At 40.5% G+C, this 12072-nt stretch overlaps 1 protein-coding gene across 1 annotated transcript in view; it reads right to left on the bottom strand.

The window, feature by feature from the left end:
* LOC100344458 (cytosolic beta-glucosidase) overlaps positions 1 to 12072 on the bottom strand; it is a 128194-nt gene that overhangs the window by 77181 nt on the left and 38941 nt on the right. The window contains exon 2 of the mRNA XM_002709257.5: positions 8546 to 8773. Within this exon, the coding sequence (XP_002709303.1) occupies positions 8546 to 8773 (228 nt within the window). The remainder of the gene's footprint in view (positions 1 to 8545; positions 8774 to 12072) is intronic.

The following is a 12072-nucleotide window of genomic DNA, read 5'->3' as shown; positions in this document are numbered from 1 at the left end:
GGTAAGCAGGAGCCAAATCGAGCATCATGTTTTTTAACTTTATCAAAACATTTTATTTATTTTGCAAACTAGACCATAATATGAATCAGGAACACCAGCTCCACATTTGGAAGTCATATTTGCATGCTACTTCTCACCTGGTAGGCAGAATAACTCCTCTCTCTCTCTCCTGTAGATGTCTATGCTCCAGTTGGGGGATGGGTGAATCTGTTTCCTTACACAGCAAAAGGGACCTCACAGATGTCATTAAGGCAAGTATCTTGAGATTGGAAGATTTCTCTAGGCCCAATATGAGTACCCATATGAGTAATTAAAAGTTTAAAAGTAAGAAAGAAAAGAGGTTAGAAAAGATGTAACAAGAGAAGAAGAAAGGGAGGGAATGGCAGCAAGCAAAGGATTCAACCCACCACTGCTGTCTTTAAAGACAGGAATTCTTCCAACAATCTGAATAATACAAGAAACAGATTTTGCTATATATCTTTCAGAAAGAATGGTAGCTCACAGACACCTTGAGGAGATCTATGTCAGACTTCTGACTTACAGAACCCTAACGTAAAAAATTTTGTTGATTTAAGCAGCTAAGATTGGATCATTTATAATAGCAAATAGAAGGAAAATGCTTATCAAAATGTCTTTTTCTTTCTCAATGAAAGAGAATTCTAACATCTCATCCCCCTAAATGCCCACATTTCTTCATTTTTACATGGAATATCCAAAGATGGTATAAGTAGAATAATCTTTTAAGATTTATTTTATTTATTTAAAGGGGTGGTGGGAAGAGAGACAGAGATCTTCCAACTGTTGTTAAATTTCCCAAAAGGATGAAACAGCCAGCATTTGGCCAGGTCAAATCCAGGAGCCAGGAACTCCATTTGAGTCTACCACATAAGTGGAAGGAGTCCAAATACTTGGGCCATCTTCCTCTACTTTCCCAGGCACATTATCAGGAAGCTGAACCAGAAGTGGAACAGCCAGGACTTGAACCTGTCTTCCAACATGGGATGCTGGTATCATAGTCAGTGATTTAAACTGCTGTACCAAACACCTACTGTGATGGAATAATTTTAACGTTGATAATGTGTGAAGGTTTTCATAGCCAACATTTGCATTGAATTTAAACACAAAAATACTAGCTTAATTTATTGAAATCTGGTACTGTATTACCAGATACCACACGTTTTGCTTAATCCTAGCACTACGCACAAGAAATGGGCATTTTATTCCCAATAAACATTAGAGAAAACTGAGAATCAGAAAGCTTCAATATTGGCAAATGGTACCAAGATTTAATCCCAGTCTGTCTCAGTAAAAATAAAGAGCTATTTCCACCATGACATGCTGGACCACTTCCCACATTTGCTGATGTTTCTAAATCAAACCAGAAACTCGTAGCTGTGTATACTGTCCTTTGCAATAACTTCCTCAGACCTGATCAGAGTATCAGCTTTATTTATTTATAGTCATTCATTCATTCATTCATTCAACTTGTTCACACATTCTTTGGAGGACTCACTAATGTAGTTCAAATAACATGATAATCATCAGTTGAACTGAAGATAAGTAATTTTTTTTCTCATTCATCAGCATAGTCGGCAACAGAGCATTGCATAACTAATATTTAATTTCCCAGAACTGAGTACTTTGCTTCTGGTTTGTACAGTTTATTAGATGCTGTAATGAGACTTTTCCACATGGAATGGAGTGGATATTTAAAAGCAGATTGCCACTCTCCAGCAGCTCATTCCGAGGATCCTGTATATATCACAGGGCCTCTCTACACCTGAGTTTCCTTGTCTGTTCAAGGGGAAGGTCAGTGGTGCTGCTTTATGAGTTCTGTCAGCACTAAATGAGAACAAATCGTCCAAGCTTTATTTAGCTTTGTTTATCAGACAAGTACAATTCAGTGGAAACTAATTCTTTAAATACATGTATATTTGTAAATGGTCATCTGTTACCAGTGTAGACATTTTGAAACATGAAAGGTCATTTGGATCCTTCTATCCTGCTGGGTATTTAGGATAGGATTGCTTCTTTTAAGGACTGACATTTCTATAGCAGTCTTCATAGTCTTTGTTCTTTTATTTGAAAGGACAGAGAGCTCACATCTTCTGGTTCCTCTGCAAATGCCTGAGGCTGGGCTGGGGTAGGGCTGGGGCAGAAGCTGGGAGCTGGGAGCAGGGAACACAACCCATGGCTCCCATGTGAGTGGCAGGAACCCAACTACTTGAGCCATCCTGCTATCTCCCAGGGTCCCCATTAACAAGTAGTTGGAATCAGGAGCCAGAGGCAGAGATCAAACCCAAGTCATAATTTCCAGGCCAAATGCCTGCCCCACTTCTCTATTTTAATTAAGCCCATTTCTGCTTATTTGACCTTTAAAAATAGGAAGTATGTTTGAGTTAAAGGCATTCTGGATATGGGAAAAACAAATGAACAAGAAACCAATCCAGGCTAACACAAATCGGAAGGTGGCATTGAGGGCAGTTGGGTGATAGATGTGGGGAACATTGGCATCTTCTGAAATAACAGAGTGATATCTATACTCAATTCTAGAAAATAACTGCAGCTGCAAATCAAGCGAGAGCTGTGAAAAAATCTTTGCTTCTTAGGAAAAATGGATCTCTCCTCTCCCAGCTCTTCTCAACACTTCTATTTCATGCCTTTCCCCTTCTTTCAGAACCAGTTTTCTTCACATACCTGATTTTCCATGGTTTATACTATCCTTTCCATCTACTAAAGCTACCTCCATGCCCCAGTGCCAACCACCAAGCAACCCTGCTTCACAGAATGTCAGTTGCAATGGTCCTTGTGGGAGGAAAACAACTGGGAAAGCTCATCTTTTGCAGTGAGGTCACCCCAATTATATATCACACGGAAGGAAGGCTTTCCTTTGTCCTGTCAGTTGTGGCCAAGAGAGGAGAGGATACAGAATAAAGAAACAGACAAATTCCCTTAGAAGAGGATATGGCTGAAACTTACAGGTATGAAATATTCAGTAAATAAAAGTAATAAGCAAACAAGAATCCTCCTCCAAAGAATAGAATTCCTTTTGATCAAGTGTTTGCTAAGTGTCATGGACATGATCACTCTCTTGGGTTCATTCCTCTCTAGAGCTACATCGTGAATTTCTTCAAGGGCCATAGGTTGTCTTTCAAAGTGCCTGTATTAGTTTCTTATTGTGGTTGTAACAAATTGTCACAAATCTATTGGCAGAAACCAACAGAAATTTACTATCTTATAGTCATGGGAGTCAGAGGTTCAAAGGACTCTCAGTGGACTAAAAATCAAGAGGCTATCAGCCCTACTTTCCTTCTGGAGGTTCTCAAGTAGAATCCACTTCCTCGCTTTTGCCAGGTGATGGAAGCCTCCTGCATTCCTTTGCTCATGGCCCCTTCCTTTACCTACATCCTCCTGCCTTCTCTCTGACCTCTGCTTGGGCCCTTACATCCCTTCTCTCTGACTCTGATCCTCCAGCCTCCCTCATATAAGGACCCATGTGATGATACAGGGACCACCAAGACAAAGCAGGATAATCTCTTCATCTCAAAACCCCTAATTTAACCACATACGTAAAATCCTTTTGACCCTGTAAGCTGATAGAATCACAATTTCTAAGAATTAGAACAGGGACATGCTTGGGGAGCCATTTTTCAGTTTACTGTGTTTCCCAAAATAGAATAGAAGGTTAATGCTTGTTTGCTAACTGCACTCAAATTTTCATTTATTTTTATAGGGTTTTTAGTACTTGTCTCTTTTTTTTAATTTGAGATGCAAAGAGACACAGAGACAGAGACAAACTGCCAAGATCTTCCACAGATTGATTCATACCCCAAATGCCCACAACAGCCAAGGTTAAGCCAGACCAAAACCAGAAGCCTAGAATTCAATCTGTGTCTCCCATGTGAGTGACAAGGGTTCAAATAGGTAGGCCATAACGTGCTACTTCCAAGTGTATGCAGTAGCAGGAGGCTGGAATTGGATGCAGAACTGGGCCCTGAACCCAGGTACTCGACTATAAGTGGTGGGCATCCTGAGCAGGGTCTTAACCACTGGACCAAACACCCATCCCATATTTGAAGAAGCCATTCTGTGTAAATATTCCTTGTTTTAATTTCCAATACTTCAATTTCCTAGTAATCACCTGAAATTTACTCTCATAACAGATAAAAAATGCATTTGAATATTTGAGAAACGCAGCAATAGGTGATTTTGATTTCCAGCTCAATCCCTTCTTGCTAAAGCTTAGAAATTTTCCATTTGAAAGACAAAAGCTGTCTAACAATGCCACTTTGCAAAATATTCTCCCCATGTGGGGACATAGAATCTTACAGTTTTTCAAATGTCCTGCAACCTGGTTTTAAAATGGGAGTCAAACACACACAAAAGGGGTTCCTTGGAAAAGACAGTGATGAGAGTTTTCTAATTCTTTACATGCTCTTTGAGAAAATGTTTAAAAGGAAAAAAACAAATGATGGCCTTTCTGAGTTAAAACAGTTCCAATTGCTTCAACAGATCACTGCACAAGAGTGAACAACTGCTTATTGAAATTCCACCGAATGGAAGAACCTGGAGTGCCCCGGTGTCCAGGGAAAAGCCTGTCAGATTAATCATCTAAGGCTTTACAAAAGCAGGGACAAAACACAGGCAGCTCAGTGCAACAGACCCAGGGTCACCTCATGAGATTTGCAAGAGCGATTTCCCCACGTCTTTCAGGTGGCTCCAATCACCCCAGGGCCACCACCTCCACCTTCCAGGTTTCTTGCTTCCCTGCTCATGGATTGCTGATCTGCAGTTTGTTCCCATGAACTCTTTTTCACATCTTAAGCTGGGTTTTAGAAGCATGGTATATTGACCCATCAGTACATGTCCATAATCTTTTATATGAAAATCTCAGAGGAAAACATGTTCAGAGCTTAGGGGTTTAGTTTAGGGGTTTAAAAAAATTTAAACACAGAACATAGACCATACCTGAGGGATCAATTCCAATGGATCTGTACCAGTATCTCTTAATAATTCTGCAGTAAAATATATAAATATTCTCACCAAGTAGAATAAAGATAGTTTTTTAAAGTGACATCAATTCAGGTCAACTTTTCCTAACCCTTTAGTGTTGTAAGAAGTCAGTATAAGCCTTTGGTTTTAAAATTTAAGATAAGGGATTATGGACCTATATTATAAGTGGGTATTTTGTTTTTGTTTCCCATCCAAATGGAATTTCAGGGAAAACTTTAAACTCCTAGAATGTTTGCAAAGAGTTATAGTGATGTGGGGGCTCCACTTCATGTTACCAACAAAGATATTGCAGCACAGGGCATTCATGATGGTTGGTGAGACTGCAAATGAGTTCTAGATGATTTATTAGGTTTGTTAGGTGAGAGAGATTTAAGTTGAACTCTGCTATAACTTTGTTATCAGCAAATTTATCTCAGGCTTATACTCTGTTATTATTACTCCCCCTATTTAGAGGGGACCCTTATTTGTAGGGCTGTTGTGAGTACTAAGCCAACAAAAGCAAAGAAACTCTTGGCACAGTGAGCTGCAGATACTACATGTTCTATAAAAGGCAACCATTACTATTTTTAAGGTGATTTTTGACAATTGTTATGGACTTAATTCAATTAAATTCAGCAAGTATTTACTGCATCTTATCCTGAAGGCATTGGACTAGTTTTTAGGGATGAACTAGACAGAATTATCTGACCATTATGCTGAGAGCATTTTAGGAGATTCTCTTATGCCTATGTTACAACTACTTAGCACAGAACATTTTGTTTGAATTGAATTAAAGTCAAGGTGCTCTCCACATAACAGGAACTATCATAAGAGTAACAAAGAGGAAGGTGAAAAATGCCCAGAGAGCTTTGCAAAGTGTTATGAGAATATGAAAAGAAAGAAAAAAGATTGTTTCTGGATTAGAAAAGAGAAAGGCATTAAAAATGGGTCATCATTCATGCTGGGCCTGAATAAGAAGCTAGGCTCTCCCCAATCGTAGCTGAGTGTTAGGAAAGACCATTACAGGCAGGAAGAAGGGCTTAAGCATATTCCCACACAAGTGAAAAAAAAAAAAATATATATATATATATATATATAGCATGTTTAATAAACAGTAGGTTATATACTTAGGAGATTGCATGGAGAAAATGCATGGGTCAAACGAATGGGAGAACTGCAGCCTGTAGAGCCTCGGAGGTGAATTCAAATGAAGTCAAATAGAATTAGGAATTGCATATGAAGAAATGGTGACTACACGGAGGCTTAGAATGACTATTTTTTTATCTTTCTTTGGTGTTAGCAGGAGATAGTCCAAACCAACATAATTTGGGCCAAGCTTTAGAAAATTGGTGTGGTGCCAATTTATAGGAACAACAGAAGGACAGAGAAAGAGAGGGAAGTAGGTAGATCTATCAAGGAAAAATCAAAAAGTCCTTGGTAAGAATGGTAAACACTTAACCTAGGGCAGCAGCTGAGAGATGGTTAGGAGGGAAGGAGTTAAAACACATTTGTTCAATGGATCATAACTGACAATCAATTTTGTATTGTTATCAAAAAAGAACTCAAAGATTTTTTTTCAGTGTTTAGGCTTTGGAGGATGCTATTGCCAGATAGAAGGGAGAATTTGGATGTTAGGTTAGAAGAGCTCTATTTTAAACTGGACAACAAATTACCTCCTATTTAAAGTGAAAAATAAAATGACAAATGGAAAGAAAGAAGTGGCGTGCAGCCAAGAGCAATCCATACAGGGCTAATGTCTTCAGCAATAGATCTGCTAAGGTGGCCCTGTCTCTATGGGTGGAGGGCCATGACTTGTAATGCCACTGTAACTCCCTTCCACAAAGCACAGATCATACCACCTGAAGAGAGATGATCATTGCAAGTGCAAAAAGCCACGAAGAATTATTTCCATGGGTTGGTACATATGGGGAATCATGTAACTGTCTCCAAAAGAACCCATTGGTATCAATGAAGGTTCTTGGAGCAAGGAGAAGGGGAGGTAACAGGTGCCCTCACCTTCAGGTCTTATAAGTACCCATCCTATTTTAAAGAGACACTCCTTCAATTTTACATCCTAGGCACCCCACTAGCCTCACCCAGCCCTGATCCTGTGTGTAATGTAAAGCCTTTCCTCAAAGTAGTAATAAAGGTTATTTTTAAGAAGCCATATGTTGTAGTGTAGAGATTGACAAACTTCCTGTGAAGGGCCAAATAGTAAATATTTTAAGCTTTGTAGGCCATATGGTCTGTACCCCAGCTCCTCACTTCTGCCATAATAGTGGGGGAAGCAACCATAGATGCTGTGTAATGAACAGGCATGGCTGTGCTCCAATAAAACTTTATTTACAAAAACAGGTGGCAGGCCAGATTTGGCCCCCAGGTCATAGTTTTCCAACCTTGCTATGTGGAATGCGCTAGATGGACCTTAGGTTTAAATTCCAGATCAACCATTTACCAAATATGTGGATGTGGACATACGCCTAAGGAAAATATGATCATTATACCTTCCTTATTGATGGTAAGGATTAGAGAAAGTGTGTTTAAAGTGCCCTATAAATAACAGGCATTGACTAGGCTGGTGGATGGTCCTTTACATTACAAGGCATAATAGCCAGGGGCATGCATTATGGCACAGTAGGTTAAGGCACTCCTTGAGATACTCATATCCTGTCGAGGGGTACCTGGTTCAAGTCCCAGGTACTCAAAATTTCCAATTTGGATTCCTGCTAATATACTGAGAAGGCAGAAAATCACAGCCCAGATATTTGGATTCCTGCCATCCACATGGACGGCCTGGATGGAGTTCCTGGCTCCTGGTTTTGGCCTGGCCCAGCCCTGGCTGTTGTGGCCATATGGGAAGTGAACCAGTGGATGGAAAATCTCTCTCCATCTTTCCTTCTGAGTTGCTCTGCCTTTCAAATAAACAAATAAATAAATCCTTTAAAAAAGAAATAAAAATATTATAACTAATAGTTACTGAATGTTTATGATCTATCAGTTATTCTGTTAAGCATATTATAAATACTTAATTTAATCTTCCAAAATTCTCGAAATAGATATTATCATAGCATTCCTGCCCAAGAGATGTTGATACAGAGGGAAAACGATGGAACTGGTACTTAATCTTAAGTAAGTGGACTCCAGGGGACTCGATGATAACCCCTGTGATAGAGAATTAGCTTCACTAATTCAGTTCTGACTGAAATGCTCAGATTCATCTCAAGTTCTTCAGGGATTTCCAGAACTCATCACAGGGTTACACAACTGAAAATAGTTTAATACATCACCTTCAGGCTAGCACCCAGAAACAATTATGCCAATCTCCATATTGTCCCGCTACCCCCACAACCCAATAGAGATCACCATCATGAAAACCAAACGATGACTGAAAAAGCTAATGCAAGCCCATTTCAAAAAAATCCATCCTATAATCACTCTAAAAACTTGCAATTTCAAAGCTACACTGCAGAATAGCATCCTGGATTAATTATGCCAGACTGCAGCAATAACCTTGAATTAAAGCTGCAACCTTCTATTTTTAAGAAATACTTGCCTTTCTGGTTGATGAAACCTGTCGTCCCATCAGGTAACAGACGTGACCAGGAAAGAGAGAAGCGGTAATGAGTCAGTCCAAGCTGTTTGATACATTTCAAATCTTCCTCCCACAGAGTGTAGCTGCTACAAGCTACATCGCCAGTCTGGTTCTTGAAAACTCTCTCTCCTCCTTGATGGGTGAATGTGTCCCAGGCACAAGGGCCTTTTCCATCTGCATCCCAGCCCCCTGAGAAAACAGAGAAAAGGAAATGGCTACACTCTTGACATCAAGAGGCATATGTGGAATGTAAATATTTGTCACCAAAAGATCATACCTCATGAACCTCAATGTGCCATATTTATAACTTTAAAATGTGCTTTTCAAATAAGATGCATGTGCAGGTTATGTGTGCTTAGCTGTCCTTGATCCCTAAAGCTGACTAGTGGCAAATGAAAATTATGGCATAGTGCTGCAGCATAGTAGGTTTTCATGGTTCAGTATCTGAAGACCTCCCAGCACGTAAACAGAGGCAGGCCCTAGCTTGTGTAAGTCTGAGTCTAGTACACCCTGTCCCCATGGCCATGACTAACAACAAGCCTTGCGCTTATGTGTGACAGGGATTTGATACTTTTGATGGAACAAAGACATAAGCCTCAATCATTCTAGCTCATTGTCCAAAAGATAGATAAACACAGGAATGCATTTCCTTGACCTTGAATCTCAATTGGGTCTTACACCCTATTGCCTTCATACCCCACCCTCCATGGCCCCCTGAAAGACCAGTTCCAGGAATTCCCCTTAGCCTGCTGCCCCCTACCTTCACCCCCATTCCTAGCCCTCCTCAGATATAAAAAGGCCAGGTCCCTAGGGGCCACCTGTTCCATCATGTCCATGCTGGCAGTTGATTGCCCACCTCTGAGAATTTATTTCTTTGAATAAATTCTGTCTGGCTGCAAATTTGTACACTACCTCCTCTCTATTCTGCACCTCTTTTCCTAACAATTTTAACCTTAGCTAAACCTTATTTTTCTGTTACTCCACAACAGAGACTTTGGTGGTCCAGTCAATTAATTGTGGAGAGAGGCTGGTTTTCACCATTTTTTTAAATTTTCATTTATTTATTTGGAAGTCAGAGTTACATAGAGAGAGGAGAAGCAGGGGGGTGAGGCGGTCCCCCATCCAATGGCTCACTTCCCAATGGGCCGCAACAGCCAGAGCTGCACCAATTTGAAGCCAGGAGCTTCTTCCGGGTCTCACACATGGGTGCAGGGGCCCACGGACTTGGGCCATCTTCTTACTCCTCTCTCAGGCCATACCAGAGAGCTGGATCAGAAGTGGAGCAGCCAGGACTAGAACTGGCGCCCATATGGGATGCTGGAGCTTCAGGCCAGGGCGTTAACCCACTGCTACACAGTGCCGGCCCCTTCACCATTGTTGAAATGACATTCGTATCAAAATTCATTCATTCATACCTTCATTAATTCAACAAATGTTATGCTACAGCAGAATAGATAAAATCAATTACAGGAAGTTCTTTGAGGCCATCCTTGAGTGACTACTATTCCAGGTTCCTGCCTGGTACTCAGAAGATTAGGTAAATCTCTGGTCCAACAAAAGAACAGCATGGGTCATAGGAAGAGATAGGAGGGCGTCCTAGGAGACAGAAGCTGCCCAAGGAGGAACTCTGACAAGAAAAAAAAAATAACTATTGATATCAAGGTCATGTATCAAACATCTATACAAACAAGCCATGCATATTGAAATGTATCCTGGAACCACGTGGCTGCATAGAGGCAAGTTGTCTTACACACTCCATTGACTAGCAAGTAATGTCTACATACGGGGTTTAGAGTAACAGGGGCAAAAGAATATGGATATTTAATCTTAGAAATACATATAAATATAGGCTGGCATTGTGGCATAACAGGCTAAGCTGCCGCCTGCAACACCAGCATCCCACATGTGTGCCAGTTAGAGTCCTAGCCGTTCCACTGCCTATCAAGCTCCCTGCTGAAGGCCTGGGAAAGCAGCGGAAGATGGCCCAACTGCTTTGGCCTCTGCCACCCACATGGGAGACCCAGAAGAATATCTGGGCTCTTGGTCCAGCCCTGGGCATTGAGGCCATTTGGGGAGTGAGCCAGCAGACGGAAGATAACTCTCGCTCTCTCTCTGTGCCTTCTCTCTCTGTGTAACCCTGGCTTTCAGATAAATAAAATAAAACTTTTAAAAAAGAAATAGAAATAAATAATAAAATATAACTTTTCAAATATGATACTAGTAGTTTTTAATAATTGATTTGATAAATGAAGAAGCTTAATCTCAGAGAGTTTAAGCAGTCATATGCCAGCAAATATTTAATTTGCTATTTGAAGGGATCTTCAAAAAGTTTATGGAAAATGTGTAATACAAAGAAACTATGCATCAGAATGTTTTTGATTCAAAATAAACTTATATTTTAATTCCATTTTCCATAAGCCTTTAAGTCCTCTCATGTGTAAAAATGTGTATTTATTATAAATTTTAATGATGTAAAGGAATATAATGCACAAGTTATCAATAATAAAATATGCAACACTCTTCACTGCCAATTCTATGTAACCAACTGATTCTCACAGATGGTCTTCATGATGTTTTCCAAACTGTTTTATCAGCAACTGACCTACAACTACAATCTAACAAATGTGTGTATTTCTTATATGACTGTCAGCTGTTATTCTTATTTAAATCAACAGGCAAAATGAAAGGAAAACAAAGATATACCAAAACTTTACTTTGCTGAATTGGGAAACAGCTTTTAAATATTACAAAAATGTTTCCACAGTCTTTTGTGCATCTGTAGCAACTAAAGATATGACATAATTTTATGTCGTACTAACATTTCTTCTATCACTTTCCTAGGTCTAGACAAGCAACAAAACAATAAATTAAATTATAACTGATGCCTGTGATGTCAGTATTCCAATTGAAGCTCTGGGTCAAGTATTAGCAGCCCCATTTCTGGTACAACTTCCTGCTAATGAACCTGGGAAGGCACAGGTGATAACCCAAATGCTTGGGCCCGGCCACCTATGTAGGAGACTAGGATGGAGTTCTTGCTCCTGCCTTCAGCCTGGCCCACACCTGGATGTTGTGGCCATTTTGGGGTTGAAGCAGCAGATGGGAAATCTCTCTTCTCTCTCCCCTTTCTCTTCTCTCCTCTCTGTCACTTAGCTTTTAGAATAAATTAAAAAATAAATAAAAAAATAAAATCAAGCCGGCGCCACGGCTCACTAGGCTAATCCTCCGCCTTGCGGTGCCAGCACACCGGGTTCTAGTCCCGGTCAGGCCACCGGATTCTGTCCTGGTTGCCCCTCTTCCAGGCCAGCTCTCTGCTGTGGCCTGGGAGTGGAGTGGAGGATGGCCCAAGTACTTGGGCCCTGCATCCCATGGGAGACCAGGATAAGTACCTGGCTTCTGCCATCGGATCAGCACGGTGCGCTGGCCGCAGCATGCTGGCCGCGGCGGCCATTGGAGGGTGAACCAACGGCAAAGGAAGACCTTTCTCT

Source organism: Oryctolagus cuniculus, chromosome 2, assembly GCF_964237555.1.
Source record: "Oryctolagus cuniculus chromosome 2, mOryCun1.1, whole genome shotgun sequence".
NCBI lineage: Eukaryota > Metazoa > Chordata > Mammalia > Lagomorpha > Leporidae > Oryctolagus > Oryctolagus cuniculus.
Note: the sequence above shows the minus strand (reverse complement) of the source record. Positions and strands in the feature narration are given on the sequence as shown.